The sequence below is a fragment of the Malus sylvestris genome, chromosome 2 (assembly GCF_916048215.2).
Source record: "Malus sylvestris chromosome 2, drMalSylv7.2, whole genome shotgun sequence".
NCBI classification, from domain to species: domain Eukaryota; kingdom Viridiplantae; phylum Streptophyta; class Magnoliopsida; order Rosales; family Rosaceae; genus Malus; species Malus sylvestris.
The window spans coordinates 30,837,748-30,857,751 of record NC_062261.1 but is presented as its reverse complement, the minus strand read 5'-3'; the positions used below and the strand labels follow the sequence as shown (position 1 = coordinate 30,857,751).

Here is a 20,004-nt window from a genome sequence, read left to right as displayed (position 1 = left end):
ACATATCAAGAGAAACCCCCCACAGCCACCCCTTATCAGTAAGTAGGGAGTGGAAGCCAGATCTAACCAAATGAGAAGACCTCGACTTTCCAAACGGCAGCGGTGCCTCCTCCTGCCTTACTTAATACTTCGCCAAGACAACAGACATATCAATTTCAAGGAAAAATGAAAGATTTCCATCCTCACCAGTCCCATTTTAGTAAAATGAGTAAGGGATACTATCGTGATAACCAAGGGTACCGCCATAATGCTCACCTTCAGGCAGTCAACACAGTGGGCCAAACATGTGTCAGGACAGGCCTTACCCTGAGGTATGAGACATACATGCCTTTGAACGCCATATGCGTGGCCATTTACCCCAGCATAGCATACCTGATACCGAAGTCAATGTTGAAGTAGTCGAGTTACAAGCCCATGAAGAACACGGGCACGTTTTGCTGCTACCACGAACATAACGGCCATGACGACGAGAAGTGTATCACCCTTCGTGATCATATTGAAGCTTTGGTGCGTGAAGGAAAAATTGATTGATTCATCATTCACCCTTCAAAGGATAACTGTAACCAACGCCAAGTGAATGTGATATATTCCATAAGGGGCGACACACCCATATATGAATCTTCCAATAGGGCTATGAAAAACAGCGAACGAGCTTTAAGGCCTGGCCACCAAGTGTTTCACGTGGAAGACATCGGGGGAGGCAAGTATTAAAGGCCTAACTGGGATCCAATATGTTTCTAACCTGAGGAAGAAAGAGGTATCATCTATCCTCACAACGACCCACTGATCATGGATGCTCACATAGCCAACTTTGAAGTAAGATGAATCCTGGTAGACACGGGGGCTTCGGGCAATATCATGTTTGCTGAAGCTTTCAGGGCACTTAATGTAGCTGAAAACTTGCTCGATCGCTCGATTTCTCCTCTGATAAGCTTCTCCGGTGATATCGTGCAACCTATAGGGAGCATACACTTACCTTTCACCATTGGTATAGGCCCTTACACAACTACCATTACCACTAACTTCCTGGTAGTTGATTGCTCAATGACATACAATGTCATCTTTGGACGCACAGGCATCAATGATCTCAAGGCAATGGTATCCATACATATGTTGTTGATGAAATTTCCAACCCCCTATGGCAATGGTTACATTAGAGGATATCAACTTAGTGCATGGTCATGTTACAACACTTCGGTCAAGCAACAACACCTGCCTGTGCCCAATGAAACCTTTTCTATACATGACCAAGTCATAAAGACCAGCCCGAACGAAGCCAACATAGATCTTCACGGTGGCAACAGTCAACCCGACGATCCTTGAGATGACTCATTCATCCAACAAGCACACCCGCTGAAGAGTTGGAAAAGGTTTCTATATCAAAAGATTATCCAGATCGCATGGTGAAGATTGGCACCACCTTGTCACCACCCATTCGGTTGACATTGATCTCTTTTTTGCAAGAACAGTGAGGTCTTCGCCTGGTCATATGAGGACATGCCAGGCATCTCCCCCGATATCATATGTTATCGCTTGAGTATTGACCCCAAGACCAAGCCGGTGAGATGGAAGTGAAGATCTTATGACGCTGAACGATACGAAGCAATGAAGGCAGAAGTTGAAAAACTCAAAGGCATAGGCTTTGTTCGCGAAGTCAATTACCCAACATGGGTAGTAAATGTGGTTCTTGTTAAAAAAATCCAACCAAAGAAAGTCTCTTGCTCCAAAAGGTCTTTTAGAGAATGTGTGTCGACTACACCGACCTAAACAAAAGATGCCCAAATGATAGCTTTCCTCTTCCTCTCATTGACAGACTTATAGACTCTACGGCATGATGTGAACTCCTGAGCTTCATAGATGCTTACTCAGGATACAACCAAATCCCCATGAACCCTTCGGACCAAGAACACACAGTCTTCACTACCGACATGGGACTATATTGTTATAAAGTTATGCCCTTCATCCTAAAGAATGAATGAGCGACTTATCAGAGACTAGTCAATTCAATGTTCGCCGACCAAATTGGAAAGAGTATGGAAGTTTATGTTGATAATATGCTAGTCAAGAGCAAACATGCTAACCAACACATCGCTAACCTATCTGAAACTTTCACTATTCTGAAGAGGTATCGAATGTGGTTGAACCTCAACAAATGTGCCTTTGGCGAAGACTATGGCAAATTCTTAGGCTTCATGATAAGACAACGAGGCATTGAGGTTAATCCCGAGAAGATCAAAGCAATCCTTGACATGAAGGAACCGGTAACTTCAAAAGACATCCAGAGCCTTACTGGCAAGGTGACAGCCTTAACTAGGTTCATATCTAAGACTACAGACAGATGTGCTCCTTTCTTCAAAACACTTAAGGGAAGTAAGAAGTACATTACATGGACTGATAAATGTGCCGAGACATTCAAGAACCTCAAAGACTACATGAGTAAAGCCCATATGCTTTCCAAACCTGAGGTTGGTGACACTCTCATTATTTATCTGTCGGCATCGACTTCAGCAGTAAGTTCTGTTCTCATTCGAAATGATGGTAATGTCGAACGGCCTGTCTACTACGCTAGCAAGGCCTTACAAGATGCAGAGACACGATATTCCAACATTGAGAAATTGGCTCTAGCATTGGTCATGTTTGCTCGAAAACTTCGCCCTTACTTCCAAGCATACTCCATCATCGTGCTTACTAATCATCCTCTTTGACAGATACTCCAAAGTCCTGACACTTCGGGGCCAATGATAAAATGGGCAATAGCATTGGGTGAGTTTGACATCTCCTACCAACCAAAGCCAACTGAGAAGGGCCAAGCAGTGGCAGACTTCATCGCCGACTTCACATATCTTGTTGACATTGTTTCTACGCCTAAAGAAGTGGTTTCATTACCCTCGAAAGCTCAGAAAATATAACCAACAGCCCCAACATGGAGTCTATATGTTGATGGTTCGTCCAACCAACAGGGTTGTGAAGCAGGACTAGTCCTTACGACCCCTGACAAAGTGGCGATGAAATATGCTCTTCGTTTCAAATTCAAGGTGTCGAACAATGAGGCCGAATATGACGCCCTCCTAGCAGGCTTACGTTTGGCTAAACACATTGGGGTTAAATGAATTGATATCTTCAGTGACTCTCAATTGGTGGTTAACCAAGTCAACAACAACTTTGATGCTAAGGATAGCTCCATGGCAACATATCTGGCACAAACACAATTGTTGCTCAAGCACTTCCACTACCAGATCACCCAAATTCCTCGAGCGGTAAATAGTCATGTAGATGCTTTGGCTCACCTCACCTTAGCGGTGGAAGACAAGATTGGGAGAAAAATTCAGGTCGAATTTTTGGCAGCACCAAACACCATGTCTGCGGAAGTGTGCAACTTACAACAGGGGGATAGTTATATTACCCCGATTTATAGATTCCTTGTTCATGGCACCCTTCCAAATGACAAAGTCCAAGCTAAGCAGATTCGATACAAGGCTACCCGTTACTTGATCATTAAAGACCAACTCTACAAGCGGGGTTTTAACCTACCATACCTAAGATGCCTTATGCCCGCAGAGGCGAAAACTGTCATTCGGGAAATACATGAAGAAGTATGCGGAGATCATGCTAGATCTCGATCCCTAGCACACAAGGCTTTTCGCCAATGATATTACTAGCCAACACTCCACCAAGATGCCATCAGAATATCTCGCTCATGTGATAAGTGTCAATGTTACGCAACTATTCCTCACTCCCATCCCGAGCCGCTTACTCATGTGATCAGCCATTGGCCCTTCGCCCAATGGGGACTTGATTTGATCGGCCCAATGCCTGTAGGGAAGGGTAAGGTCCGCTATGCAATTGTTGTAGTTGACTACTTCTCAAAGTTGGCTGAAGTAGAACCCTTGGCAACCATTACTGAGGCAAAAATAGAAGACTTCGTATGGAAGAACATCCTTTGTAGATTTAGTATTCCCAATGCGATAGTCACTGACAACGGGCGACAGTTCAATAACAATAAGTTCAGGATATTCTGCTCTAAGTTTAACATCAATTTATTTTTTGCCTCCCCAGCTCATCCCCAGTCTAATGGACATGTCGAAGCCATCAACAAAATAATCAAGCGAACTTTGGAAACCAGCTTGGACAAGGCTAAAGGTTGTTGACCAGAATTTGTACCCCAAGTGCTTAGGTCATACCACACTTCGTATCAAACATCAACAGGAGAAACCTCATTCTCACTTGCCTTTGGTACAGAGGCAGTTGTCCCAGTTGAGCTTGAGCAAGCAATGTTCCGAGTCCAGAACTCCATGCGAAGCGAAAATGACAAACAACTTACCCTTAACTTAGATCTAGTCGAGGAACACATAAACCAGGCTCACTTGAGGAATGTTGCCTACAAGCAGCGCATCTCCAACTAGTATGACTCAAGGGTCAAACCTCGTTCTTTCAAAGTGGGGGACTGGGTATTGAAGAAAAGATTACTCTGCGACAGAGTCCCAAGTGAAGGAACACTTAGTCTAAACTGGGATGGACCGTTTGAAGTTGTTGGCATCAGTCGTCCTGGCTCCTACAAGCTTAGAATCTCCGATGGCAAGACCCTTAGCCATCCATGGAACGCTGATCACTCAAAGTACTATTACAAATAAACTCACATTGTACAAGTGTTAAGCTTCAGCCGTTCGACATCCTATGTAACGAAGACTATTTGGCATGAATTCAATAAAGAGGTGATTTAGACAACTCGGTCCTAATCCTCTTACATTCCTAGCAATGAAACACTCAGGTTCAAAGCTTCAACATGAATGCTTCCAATATGAAACAAAGTATAAGTATATGTCAATAAGACTACAAATAAACGAACAGTTTCACAGTATATTCGTTCAATCATACATTCCAACACATTTATACATAATCCAACTGTGCTTCGAAAGGGTTCAACATACTTTGTGTCATTCGACATTTGCTACAATGTGCCTCGACACCTTGCCCATATTCTCACCAACTAGGTGATGAAATGTGAAGAAGGAACTCATCTTCATGCCACCAACCAGGTGATGAAATGTACAACCCGTACTCTAATATCATTTGGCAACTTGCCATTCATGCCACCAACCAGGTGAAGAAGGAACTCATCTTCGTGCCACCAACCAGGTGATGAAATGTGATGAAAGGTGATGAAGGAACTCACATTTGTACCACCAACCAAGTGATGAAAGCAACTCACCATTCATTCCACCTACTAGAAGATGAGTGGTACAACTTGTATATGTGAACTCCTAGCATTCACAAATAATCAAAAACCATCAAGCTTGATAACTCAACTAGGGGAGCACTTATGCCCAACAAAAGTTATAGTCATTAACAAAGTCTTATTGCAAGTCAACAACAACTTCAGTGCATGACATACGAAGATCAAGCTATTAACCCTCTTGTATCTACTTCAGACATTTCTCCTCTGTAACAGTGCAAACTCTATAACTCGTAAAAAACTTCACACACTTTTGATCAAGACAGTGTGAAGCAAAACCAATTTATATTGCCAACAAGAGCTTCATCAATGGAGGGCAACTACAATTCTCAAAAACTTCACACACTCTTGATCAAGACAGTGTGAAGCAAAACCAATTTATGGTGCCAACAAAAGCTTTATCAAAGGACTTCAACCACAATTCTCAAAAGCTTCACACACTCTTAATCAAGACAGTGTGAAGCAAAACCAATTTATGGTGCCAACAAGAGCTTCATCAAAAGAGTCCCCAACGGTAAAATGACTAGTAGGGGATAAGAACGATGAGCGCCATATATTGTCTTAAGAAGGCATAGCTGCCTCTTCACCAAAGTTCAAGTCATAACGACGGTCGGATGGGCCAGACATTCTCAGAAATGATGAAGGAGAAATGAGGTGCAATAAATCTTTGAAGTACAAAAATAAGGGGAAAATTCCTACAAGTAATAACTCTCTGAACGTACTTCTTGCACACAATTGGTGCCTCTATAAAAGAAAGGGCAATAGGACCGTTGGTTCACAAATCGAAGAGGTACCACTCTCCGGATTTCGAGAAGCAGATTTTCCTGAGTAAAATATGTCAACAATTTCCACACGCAACATCAGCTCATCGGGTACCACAGATAACTTTGTAAAAGATCTCTGACAAAGTTTAGACACATATATTTTGAAGGTCCATCTACCCTACCATTACCCACAAAGGTAAAGGAACAACACCACTGCTTGATAACTGGAAAGTCCATGTGTGTGTCAACCTCCATGCTTCGTGGCAAGGCAGACTGGCAAAAATGCCCAACCTTTACTCACATTCGAGAAAACATTCCCAACAAGATTGCTTGATCAAAAATCGAAGAGGCATCGCTCTTCGAATCTCGAGAGCCAGACTCCTAACATGATTACTTGCTCAAAAATCGAAGAGGCACTGCCCTCCGAATCTCGAGAGCCAGATTCCTAACATGATTACTTTCTCAAAAATCGAAGAGGCACCGCTATCCGAATCTCAAGAGTCAAACTCCCAACATGATTGCTTTCTCAAAAATTGAAGAGGCACCGTTCTCCAAATATCGAGAGCCAGATCCCCAACAAGATTGCTTGTTCAAAACCGAAGAGGCACACTCTCTGAACGTTGAGAGCCAGATTTCCTTGGATAAAGCTTGTCTACAATCTTCACACGCAACATCAGCTTTCTAGATATGACAAAGTTAAAACACGTGAAACTTGCAGCTCCCACTACATTGCTATGACCAAGAAGGGTAAAGAAATAGCATTACTACTTGTTGTTAGGGAAACTCCTATATATGTCTACCTCTACCCTCCACGGACAGGCATATCTGCAAAAATGCTCAGCCATTCCTCACATCTAAGATGGCACTCCTAAGGAAGTCTCTCGAAATACTTAGCTTCCTTTCCCCCGATAATACCTCTGCAAACAAGCCACACCAGAGCAAAAGTATCTCATATCATTAGGGTTAAAAGCAAGAATATCCCATATCAAGCTTTTTCCCTGTCTTTTCCTTTGGCCATTTTCTTACCTGCAAGACAAGGAGAAAGAGAACAATCAATCAGCACTTGGAATTAAGTCAGGAATTGACTACCTGGAACTCCTTGCTAGATTACTTAGCTGTCATTGCTCTCGAGTACTCATCTTCAACATCTTATGCTTCCAGAAAAGATACCACATCTGCCTGAGGAACAGATAGGGCAAGTGAGAAGGATACAAGGAAGCATGTGGAGACAAGCGCAACATAACATGTGCCAATTCATCTATTACTCTGTCAACATAAAAAATATCTCATATCATCAAGGTCGAACGCACTCTTGATTTGATGGACTTATTTTGACCCTCAAATTCTTGAGTCGGCCTTATACTCTAGAGGAAACCAGAAAATCCTCAAGTCCAGTTCAAGAATAAGCCTATGGAAAGTTACTTCTTCAAAAGCAAAAGTATCTCATACCATCACTTCTTATTTTTCTTCTCTTTATCCTTCCTGCTGCCTGCGAGATAGGGAGAATGAAAACAATCAGCCGGAACTCAAAATCAAACTTTTAATCTGGGACTGATTGCTGGGAGCTCTGATTACTTACCTTATCTGTCACCTCTTTCGGCAGATCTCCTAGCTCGGCGACTTAAGGGACTTCTACTACATGGTTTGTATCGCGCTTGACCAAGCTTGAAACTACAAGTAAGCTTCAAGTGAAATTGATACATTACTTCGTGCATCTCCACCGGTTAAAGATACCACCCCTGGATGGAAGAAAAGTACTTCCAGAGAAGATGCCACATCTATCTATGAGACATATAAGGCAAGTGAAAACGATATCACAGTTCGGTACTTAGAAGTTTCGTGATTACTCAACGACTTGGATTTTGCAAGTCCCCAACCAAGGAGTTTCCCTCACTCGGGAACTTAGGGGAACACTATTTGTACCATACTTGACCAATCCCGAAACTACCGAGCACCAGTCAACATTATACCGTCAAGGACCCAGAAGAGTTTCTCTTCAACCAGGAGGCCAATCACAGTGCGACACATGTCGACATCAGAAGCCAATCATAGCGCGACACGTGTCAACATCAGAAGCCAATCACAACACGACATGTGTCAATGTCAAAACAAAGCTACAAACTCTCTTATATAAAAGGAGATCATTCTCCCACAATATTTCCTAATGTCATTTGTACTAAATCATTCACTAGTACTCACTAAAGGAGAGCTTGAACCTATGTACTTGTGTAAACCCTTTACAATTAATGATAACTCCTCTACTCCGTGGACGTAGCCAATCTGGGTGAACCACATACATTTTGTGTTTGTTTCCCTATCCCTATCCATTTACAGATTTATCCACACTAGTGACTGGAGCAATCTAGCGAAGGTCACAAACTTAACACTTTCTATTGTACCAAAGTCCTTACTGATTTTGTGCATTAACAATATGAAATGTCTAGAGTACCCTTGGATGTTGAGTACGTTGAGTGTGATGTTATGGTTTGAGTTGGGTTTTAGACTAACATAATTAGTTCCTAAGTTTTTGGAACTTAAAATTTATGGTTGTTATTTGTTGTGATTGGCTGCAAATTGGACCACACACACACACCAACCCATTCACTTACCTATTGACCTTCCTCTCTCTCATCCATTTCTCAGTTTTTCTCTATTTTTTGTACACTTGTACCGATAACACCTAAACCAGCCCCTATCTTCACGGATCGACGTCGAAGAGGGTGTTTTTGTGTTCCTCGTGAGTCCAGGTGGTCATTCGTACCTTTAGTTTGGCGTGAAGACCCTGTTTTCCCGAGAACCAGAAATCTTAGTTTTAATGCATTGTTCATGTGATCGTGAATGTGAGGTTTTTAGGAGATTTTAAGCTGCTATGAAGCTGTTGAGCTATATATTTTGACAAACAAAATATATTAGCAATTCTTACTAAAAATGGGGAGACTTCAAGATAATAATAAATAAAGTCCAAAATGTGGACTGACCAGAAATAAGGCTCACATTATGTGTATGTGTGTATATATTCTTATATATACTATATTTATATAATATATATAAGAAATAAAGAGAGGAAAAGATAACTCTACACCCGCACACGTCGACCTCAACGTATGCCAAGTCTGAAGAAGTTTGTCATCCACATGGCAACCGAGAATAGAGAACGTGTGTATCTAGAACCCTCTAAAACTCCCACGTTCTCCACTCAAGAGAAAGTTTTCTCTCGGCATCTCCACACCCCAGGAAAATTGCATCCTACTAAACTTCAACTGCCATGTCCATTGTTCGCCTATAAAAAGCATCGAACCAAAGCAAAAAGGAGACCGGAAACAAGAGGAGAGACTCTGCAGAAATTGAGAGACGATGTTGAAGAACGGACGACAAAGAAGAACAAAGCAAGAAAGCAAGGGGAAAACCAACAAAGCATTCAAAAGGTAAAAATCCAGTTTTCTTAAAAAAAATTCTTCGTTTGGTATCTCTCAGTTTCGCAGGGAATAAAGAAGCAATTTGCTTCTCCAACCTATCCCATTCCCCAACGTCTTCCCAAATTGTAACCTAACAAACCTCAACAAAACCACCACATCTCTCTTCCGCTGCGGCGATATACAATGGAGATTTCAGCAAAATGCACTGATTGGATTCAACCCAATTTCAAAAAGAAAGAAACCAGTTGCATGGGTGCCCAAAGAAGTTTTTTTTACATGGAAGGATATCACTTACTCATCGTCCCCAGTGATGGTTCGAGGTTTGTCGATAATGCGAGGATGATTACAAATAAAGCAACAACATGGGTGCCCAAAGAAGTTTTTGCATGGAAAGACATCACCTCTTCCTCTCTGCCCAACGAGAGCGCCACTAAGAATCGCTGCTCAACTTGCCGTTGAGACCCTGCCGGACACCACCACTTCAACAACACCGATGGCTATAGCGATCACACCGTCCTCAAGCCCAGCGTTGCTGCTGCTCCGTTTTAGGAGCGCAGTCCAAAGTTGAAATCGTTGTTGCTGCTCCATTTTAGAAGCGCAGTCCGAAGTTAAAATGATTGCTGCTACTCTGTTTTAAGAGCTCAGTTCGAAGAAACCGGTGTGCTACTGTTGCTCTGTTTTAAGAGCTAAGTTTGAACAAAAAACTGGCATATTGCTACTGCTCCGTTTTAGGGGCGCAGTTTGAAGACATTGACGGTTGCTACTGTTCTGTTTTAGGGACGGCTGCTCTGTTTTAGGGGCGCAGTTTGAAGACATTAACGGTTGCTGCTGTTTCATTTTAGGGGCGCAGTTCAAAGACTTTAGCATTTTTGTTGCTGCTCCATTTTAGGAGCACTCAAGGGATTTGGTAGAAAGTCGGGGAAGGAAGTTGTATAAAAAAGAATTATACTTCCAGCAAGGAAAAAGAAACAACAACAAACCCGCGTCGTCATCTTGAAGTTAAGAAGAAGAAGGATTGCTGACCAAGTTTCTTTTAAAATCTGTTTAAATTAGGAAGTGAAGGAAATGGTCTCCAGCAAGTAAATAAAAGGTGAAGAGGTGAAGTTTGTCGTAACACATCCCTCCAAGTTTGTCAAAACAATATGAAAGCAATGATATGGACACCACCAAGTTTTAAAGTTAAGAGGGGATCACGTGAAGAACAAAAGAAAGCCACCACTTCCCATTTAATTATGGTCTTTGTAAATTTTGCATTCAATCAAAAGCATGGAGACAAAATGACAAAAGTACAAAACCAAATTTGCCTCTTATGGAATACCCCTCACGTGGACATTATGAGCATGGCCCCATTGATCAAATATGGTGCATAAAACAAGCAAATGTGGAGACAAAATGATAGAAGTTGCAAGTCAAAAGTAAAGGAAAAGAGTTCAGAAGTGAAGGAAAAGAAAAGTGCCATAAGTATTTCTTTTTCACAATAATAAAAAAGGGAGGTAGGCTTTCATTTATACAAAATCCTATTTCAAATAGGATGGAATTGCTATGAAACCGTATGAAAAAGTCAAGCAAAGATGAAGTCCCATTTCACAAGGATCTATTGGATATTACCAAAGGTCATGTATGGGTTTCAAACAAATCCAATTGACTACTTAAATGCCTTTTCAGTCCATATGGCGTGAATCCCACCTTTTACCCAAGGAAAGGACAAAGTCCTATTTACTTTGTACTGTGCATCCCACGTGGGTTACTACTTGAAGAAAAATGTGAAGTCCCATTTCACAAGGATCTATTGGATATTACCAAAGGTCATGTATGGGTTTCAAACAAATCCAATTGACTACTCATTTTACCAAGACTGGACACAATTAGGCAAATCCCAAATAAAAAATATGAACTACGCCGGTTTGATTCTGTTAAGGATACGTAGGTAGTCTGATATCAAGTTTTAGACGCAACCGTGAAATAGAAACGAATCCCTGGTTTATATAAACTAAATTCACTCCTACTACCAAATACCAAAATGGCATGAAGCCGAAGAAAAGTTTCGAAGGGCACGAAGCCACAACAAAACTCAAAGGCACGAAGCCGTATCAAGTATCAAAGGGCATGAAGCCACAATAAATTTCAATAGCATGAAGCCGTATCAAATATCAAAAGGGCACGAAGCCGTAACAAGACTTAAATAGCACAAAGCCACATTATGCTCCTCGCCCGCATGAGTTAAAACTGCACAAGGCATCAAATCCAAACAAATACCAAATACATGAACTACGAGTGACTTGATCCCCCAAGAGGGTACATAGGCAATCTAGTATTCAACCTAGGTACAGTCACAAAATCAAACAAATACCAAAATCCTCAAGTTACATTTTATTCGAATTGGAATCAAATGGTATTCTTTTCCCAAAAGAAGGGTTGTAATTAATAGGCGCGTAGCCTAGAATGGGTCGAACTCAAATTAATAAAATCCTCTTCGGAAAAATGAATGAGGGTGAAATTGTGTCGAGTGAATTATTTGTTTACATATTGTGTACAATTTTTGCTCAACAGAAGCTTTAGGACGTCTTCATGAAGCTTGGAGAAGAAAAATGAAATGTTTTGGACGTCGGGAAGCTCAGGTTTTGCGAGTTGCAGGTTTGGCCGGAATATCGAAGGTTTTTCAGGCGACTTTCCATTGGTTTTAGGTCTCCAAAGTGAAACCAACGAGTGCAATGGCGACCGGCGCCGGACTCATTTGAACCAAGAAATGAGAAATGAATATTCTGTCAAGTTTGACGGAATATTCTAACGGCGTCAGGTAACGCCGGTACATTCTATTAAGGTTTTAACGGAATATTCCTAACGGCAGTTAAGTTTCAATTAGGGTTTGGCTGTGCGTGGGGGCGTGTTTGGCCGTGCCTTGACCGGGGCGTGAGTGGTCGGAAAATTTTTCTAAAAATATTGGGATGTTCATGAGGTTGTGTAGGTCATGGTGGTATATTCAAATACCTCATTTGAGCATTGTATGAGAAGTTAATCCCTAGTTTTGTGTATGTGCTTTAAATAACGTTTATTTAGTTATTTCGCATATAGGTGAGATCTATCCTGAGGACGAGCGCCATCAATCGAAGCTCGGGGGCTACGACCCTTCGACATATCAGTGAATGGGCTTTTGGTTTTTCGTATATACATATTTACTTGATATTTTTCCCAGAAAATGAATTTGAATGATTATATGTTTTGAAATGCCATGCAAAGTATATGCCTATTTTATCTATGGATTAGTAGTTGCATATATTTATGATTGGTGTTGCGGACGCACAGGTAAGTGCTAGGTATGTTCATAAATTAAAGATATGAGATTGCTTCAGTTATGTGAGATATGATGTGATGTATTGAAAGCTTATAAACCTGCACACCCCGATGTTAGTGATCCCGCCCAGAGTTAGGGCACAGTCCTTCACGTGATGTTCACCTCCCACACCATATGCTCACCTTGGATACAAGTTAGGTGCACAGGCTTGTTGTACCTATCACTTTAGGTGGTTCCGACTCGTGGGTGACCCGCGATTATTTGCACATCCTTTATATGATCATAGCACTAGAGCATATTTATTTTACACCTAGTCTTGTCATAATGACCATTTTAGGTGGTTCCGACTCGTGTGTAGGATTTGATTTGATATAATTGAGATTGGCTATGAGCTTTAGACTCAGCCATGCAGGTCATGTTAGGTGGAGCCAGTTGTTATAATATCGGGCATTGATATATCTTAACTGGGTTACTTATGACATTTCATTAAGATACTTTGGCATGATATATTTTCTATGGATTTTCATCCTGAGCATGATTCTGAGATAGCATATATTATTATTTTTCTGGGAAATTATATAGGTTTTACGGTGAGGGGTTTGAACTTTTGAGAAATGAATTGATTTTGAAAAACTTTTGTTTTTGCCCACTCACACTTTCTGTTTTGCACCCCTCCAGGTTTTAGGTAGAAATGCTTGGGTGGCTCGCGGGGATTTCGTCGGTGGTTCTGACAAAACATCATAAATGTAGGATCACCCTCGAGTGTTGTATAATTAGTACTTATCTTGCTTGACTACACTTAGACTATTTATCCTCTAATTGTGTATTTCACACTTAATCTCGCACTCGTACCTTATCTTATCTAGTACACTAGTTGATTTGGTTTTTGTTTATTCGTAATTCTTTATATTGCTTCCGCACTGTGCACATGGCTACGTCACCCTCACGTGATGGCCAACATGCCTCGATCTGGGTCGGGGTGTGTCAATTTAAATTTTCTAGTTCAATTCAGTTATTATTTTCATATGGTTTTTCCCACAAATAGTCCTTGAAATTGACCCCTCCCATCAAGATGGTCCCTGAAATTGAAAATCGATCAATGCAGTCCCTTGAAAATGGGTGTCGTAAATCAATGTGGTCCTTCCATAATAATTTCGTTAAAAATTTTGTTAAGTACTGATGTGGTATATAAATGGATCTCACAAATCTATTAAATATTACCACGTGAATTAAAAAATATTTGAATAATAAAAAAAACCTTTTATTTTTACAAAAAAAAAAACAAAAGATTGTTCACCATCTTATTTCCTCTCCCACCGAGCAACCACTACAGCCCCACACCACCCTGTCGACTACACCTCCGGGTTGAGCGACACCGGAGAGGTTTCAGTTTGATTATTAACGTTGGAGAGCATGATGACATCGAGAATAGGGGTGCGACCAATTAGACTGGTTGGAGCTAACGACATCGGTACGAACGCATGATGAGAAATGTAGGTTAGGGAGGGCATGTGGTTGGGCTTGTAGTGATTAGACGGGTGAGGGTGGAGGTGGTGGTGGTTTCACTGGATGGCGGGGAGAGGTTGGGAGTGAAAGAGGTGGAAGAGGAAGACATTGGTGGTGAGAGGTGGTGGTTTGGTGGTCAATGCTGGGTGGGTGTGGGGGTATATATGCATATGGCAAATACATTGTGTGTTTTAAAAAAAAAACTTATTTAAATATTTACTAATTCACATGGCAATATTTAATAAGATTTGTAGGACTCAGTTATCTGTCATATCAGCACATAACAATTTTTTTAACATAATTGTGATGGAAGGATCATATTGATTTGTGACACCTATTTTCAACAATTACATTGATCGATTTTCAATTTTGAAAATCATCTTAATGTGATGAGTCAATTTTAAAGACTATTAATGATAAAAAGCGGAACTTTCAACATTAAAAAATTGTAAAATTTCCTCAAATTCTTTACCCGTTTAAGATTGATAACCGTAGCAAAATTTAAATCACGAACGGCGAAATCCCTACCGCCTCAAAAGGACCAAACCCACAAATATTTAAATTCCCCCACTATACCCACGTCACTTCAAAGCCCCTTTCAGTAATTCTCCACCCTCTTGACGTTAAAATATCAACCAACTCTCTCTCTCTCTCTCTCTCTCTCTCTCTCTCTCTCTCTCTCTCTCTACACATGACACACCCACTCTCCCTTTTTCTCATGGGAGCCATCGAATCCCTATAAAATCAACACGCAATCTCAACCGTTGATCTACCATCCAAAGGTTAACTCGAGTAGGCGATTGGTTCCTCCCCTCTTGCCCTTTGTGGTTTTTATCATAAACCCTAGCCGTCGTAGTCGATATCAGTCCCCCTCCCACTCTCTCTCTCTCCCCTCCTCAAAAACCCAATCGATCTCTCTTTACTTTCTCTCTCTAAGTTTTGGATCTGGTTTGTGAGTGTCTCCTGTAAATTACTCTCTCTCTCTCTCTCTGTGTATTTCTGTATTGTACTCTGTTAATTTTCTGTACTTGTTAATCTCTCTGGTTTTTCTCAACCGCCAAACACATTTTTTCTTTTTCTTTTTATTTTTTGTTATCAGTAACTTTCTCAAGAAAAATCTGTAAATTTTTTTTAATGAGTTGAATCCCAAGTCAGACTGACTGTATAGAATTCCGAGTTTTCCACAGCTCTGAGAGAATGGCGCCCCACCATGAGACCTCCGTCGCCGTCCCATTCTTTGGTTGAGAGGCCCCTCCCCGAGTTTGGGACTGAGTCAACTCGGAGATCGACTCAGCGAGTCGAGTAGGGGGAGTGCGCCAAGAGTGGTGCTGCTCCGGAATCTGAGCACGGAAATGCCATCGGTGGAGATGAGGCGGACCACGAGGGTTTTCGGGATGGCGATGGCCAAGGGCGGTGTGGACGGGGCTCGGGTTTTGCGGTCCGGCCGCCGCCTCTGGCCCGAATCGTCCGAGTCCAAGATGGTGAGGGCCCACCGTGGCGATGAGGACTGGCTTAAAGTCATGAAAAGCCATGCCAGTGATTCTGTTGTTTCTTTAAAGAACAAGAGATGGCCCGGGAACAACCACATTCGGAGTCCCAAGCAACACGCCGTGGTTTTGGAAGTTCCATTGGTGAAGAAGCTTGAAAGTAATGAGCTTTTGGCTGATGAAGTTAAAGAGAAGACGATGTATGGGATTGTGTATACCCGAAAGAGGAAGCGCGCCACCGCCAATGTGGAGAACGATGGTGGTTCCGATGATAGAATGTATGGGCGGAGATTTGTTCGGAGGCAGAGGAGGAAGGTGAACGGGGAGTTGGATTCCCATGTGGGTTTTGTGTCCCGGGAAGTGTTTTGTGTTTCGATTGAGTCTTTGTGCAGTAGGGGATACTGGGCTGCCCCTTTTTTGTATTCGGTTTTGGTGTACATGACGAGGGCCAGTCTGGGATTGACTGAGCTTTCTGATTTCCTTGCATCAGAGCCAATTGGTAGCTTTTTTTCATCCTGTGGCATTCAGTTCTCGCGGGTAAGTGACGGTTCTCTACCACATTTAAATTTGGTTGAGAAGATGTAGTATCTGGTTGGTCATTAGTTTGATCTAGTTTTCGATTTCTTAAAATGTGTTTCAGGTTCGATCTTGTACTAGGAGCTCTGGAATTTGCAAGTTATTTGGGTTGAAACAGTTTATCCCATTGTTTTCTGTGGACTTTTCTGCAGTTCCGTTTTGTTTTATGGACATGCATACAATCATCCATCTCAGATATAAATGTCAGCCAGCTATAAATAATCGGATTGATGGGCATGAAAGGGATGATGACTGTGACGAACAAGTTGATTGTATTGAGTGCACGCCGGTTTCGCATTCTAGTGCAAGAGTTCCCAATTTAGCTTATAGAAACACACAGTATAGGAATGGTTTAAATTCACGTGGTGTTCAGAAGAGGAGGAGTTCGTTGAGGGGAAGGCGATCTAGAAGTCCGTTGCTGGTTTCTTTACGAAAGCCCAATGGAACCTTAGTTTCTGAGCTAACCGATATTAGGAAGAACGGCCTCCCTTTTTCCTCTGTAGCAACTATTAATAAGCGTAGGAAGACATTTCCAACTTCTCCTGTAGGAAACCTGAAAGAAGACAGTTCAACCATGGAGAGATTTACACGGGATTTAGATTCTGCAAGCTGCTCGGCGAATATACTGATCACTGAAGGGGACAAATGTTTTAAAGAAGATGGAGCAACTGTCATGTTAGAAATCTCTTCATCTGGAGAATGGCTTCTTGTGGTCAAGAAAGAAGGATTAACCCGATACACCCACAAGGCAGAGAAGGTAATGAGGCCCTGCTCTAAAAACCGTCTTACGAATGTTATAATGTGGTCTGCGGATAATGGGGATAATTGGAAGCTAGAATTTCCCAATCGATGTGATTGGTATATATTCAAGGACCTTTACAAGGAGTGTTCTGATCGGTTTGTGCCATCTCCAGCTCTCAAGTTCATCCCTGTGCCCGGTGTGTATGAAGTCCCAGGATATGCGGATAGTCACTGCACTTCTTTCCACAGACCAGATTCATACATATCTCTGAATGATGACGAGTTGTCTAGAGCCATGGCAAAGAGAAATGCAAATTATGACATGGACTCTGATGATGAGGGGTGGCTGAAGAAGTTCAACAATGACCTTGCTGAGGATAAACTTGATGACCTAGTTTCCGAGGATAAGTTTGAATTAATTGTTGATGCGATTGAGAAGGCCTTTTATTGTAGACCATATGATTTCTCTGATGAGAATCCAGCTGCTAATCTTTGTCTGGATATGGGGAGGAGGGAAGTAATAGAGGCTGTATATAGTTATTGGATGGATAAACGGAAGCAGAAGCAATTATCATCGCTGCTTAGGGTGTTCCAGGTACATGTCACATTATGGTTCGGATTACGTGTTGTATTTTGGCAATACATCTATCTCAAGTTATGGTGTATATATGATAGGAATCTTAATGCCTTGCCAAATTCTTGTAGTTGAACTTGTTTCTTTGTTAGATAAGGGAATATTTCTGTTATTAGAATAACTAATCTGTGTTTCTGATTGTGCCAATTTATTGTCGTAGATAATTTTATTTGATGATTATTGCAAGCAAGATAAACCAATTTTTTACCATTGTTTTCAATGATAAGAAGTTTGGTGTGCTGAGTATCATCATTTTAATTCTCTATGCGATTTGCCATTAATGAGAAAAGTGGGAATGCAATTCTATTCAACTGGCTGTGAGTTTTAGATGGAACATGTGGTTCTTGAATTTTGATCTGCAAAATTGTATTTGAATGAACTCGGATATACTTTCTGACTTCTTTCATTGATATACAACCCCTTAAGTGCACTTAAATGTGACTAAGAACCTGGAATCAATAGAACACTTATCACAGTGCACTTAAATGTGATTTCTTTCATTGGAAGCATTGGTTCCTGTGTTCTGTAATCAGATCACTGTTTATGTCTGGAACTTGCAGATGAATGGTTTTCTTTTGCTAGAATAGTTTTCGGCGTAAATCTGGTCTGCATATGTAAGTTCTGATAATTAGGTTGGTTGTTCGTGTTAATGACCCCTTTTTTAACAGGCGAATCAATCGAAGAGATCTCTACTAGACCCAAAGCCTATTCTACGCAAGAGAAGATCATTCAAGAGGCAACCAAGTCAATCTGGTAGAGGAAAACAACCAATTTTCTTCCAAGGTAATTTAAATATCTTATTGCCCAATCCTAGTGGTACAGTGAATTTTACTATCCTTATTAATATAAAGTTACAGGGTAGCCTACTTGGCATTTGAATTTTAATTAATTTATCAGCATCCCAGTACCTGCAACAAACACTTGATATCATGTGAGGGCTCAAACTTCTGAAACCATTTGAAGTTTTTATACGTACGCACATAAACTTTTGTTGAGTGTTGCTCGGAGAATCCATCATTATGCGAAACCTGATGTCTGCTTGTTGTGCTGTTATTCTATATACCCGTGAATCAGAAGGTTTTTTTTATTTTTTTTTATTTTTTTGGGGAACCTGTTGAGTTTGTCTTATTAAAGGGCAATTGCAGAATGCATCTGTTGTGTTTCTGTAAAAGATCTGATTTCTCAGCTTGGCTTTTAATTATATGAGAACTGTATGTCTGAGCTTGTGCAATAAGAGAACTAGATATCTGAGCTTGTATTGATATACAGCTATGGCTGTGGAACAAGATGCGATGCAAGAGCAGAATGATGTGGTTAGAGTTGAAGAAGCGAAAGATGCAGCCGAGAGATCTGTGGAATTTGCTATCCGCAAACGGCAACGGGCTCAGTTAGTCATGCAGAACGCAGATCTAGTAACTTATAAAGCGACGATGGCATTCAGAATCGCTGAAGCTGCCCTGGTTCTCGGATCACCGGATGCCGCTGCTGATTATGTACTGGATTGACCAAATTAGGTGGGTTCTGAATCCTGATGATGACAGTTGGAAATAACCGTTTTCTAATCCATGGATGGTGGTTTAAGCCCTTGGAAGACAGGTGATGGATTAAAAGTGCTACAAGTTTGTATAGGTATTGATTGGATGTACATTTGTATTATTAGAACCTCACATGATCATCAAATTATCAAATCAAATAGTGTAGGAGTCGAAATGGTCGATTTTTTTTTTTTGTGGGGGGGGGGGGGGGGGAGGGGTGGGGAGAAGAAGATATAGAAACAAAAATTTAACCAAGTTTTACTATTGCCCTGCGTGTTTGTTTAACTTGCTCTCTTCTGGAAATATAAAATTAGCGTCGTGGGGATCAGCTACATGCTCGTTCCAATCTCTTTGCTGTGGGTACACAATTATTTTGACGGTGGAAAATTAAGAGGTGTGTGTTAGAGGTAAAAATGTGAATGCGTACCATCGTCCTGTTTTTATTTTTATTTGCAGATATTTTGTTTCGTGGAGAAAAGGTTGCAAGCTTAGCCCAGGGTAGCTTTGCTGCTCTGCTAGCTCCATTAGAGCAGCTCCATCGTATTCAATAGCCCGGTGGACTGGCTGCTGCTCCAACCCAATTGCCCCAGCTAGCAGCTCCAGCCCATGCAGGTGATGGGGCTCGGGGGAGGCTTGAGCGAGAGGCCAGGTGGGAATCGATAGCCCAAGAGCCTGAGGGTTGTGTGACGTGTGGCTGATGTGCGGCATCGGTGCATGCGCTGACCTTGACATCTCCTCGTCCTCCTTTGACATGTTCATGTTGAAGCTGAGGCTTCCGGCGGAGTTCTGCACCACCAGCTGCTGCTGTGGCTGAGCTCAC

At 41.5% G+C, this 20,004-nt stretch overlaps 1 protein-coding gene across 1 annotated transcript; it reads left to right on the top strand.

The window, feature by feature from the left end:
* The first annotated feature begins 14,918 nt into the window (after window positions 1-14,918).
* LOC126591702 (uncharacterized) lies at window positions 14,919-19,359 on the top strand. Its single transcript, XM_050257420.1, has 4 exons — window positions 14,919-16,235; window positions 16,339-17,610; window positions 18,318-18,432; window positions 18,919-19,359. Exons 1-4 carry the CDS (start codon window positions 15,564-15,566, stop codon window positions 19,152-19,154), a joined length of 2,295 nt encoding a protein of 764 aa, XP_050113377.1. The 5' UTR covers window positions 14,919-15,563; the 3' UTR covers window positions 19,155-19,359.
* Window positions 19,360-20,004: the final 645 nt, after the last annotated feature.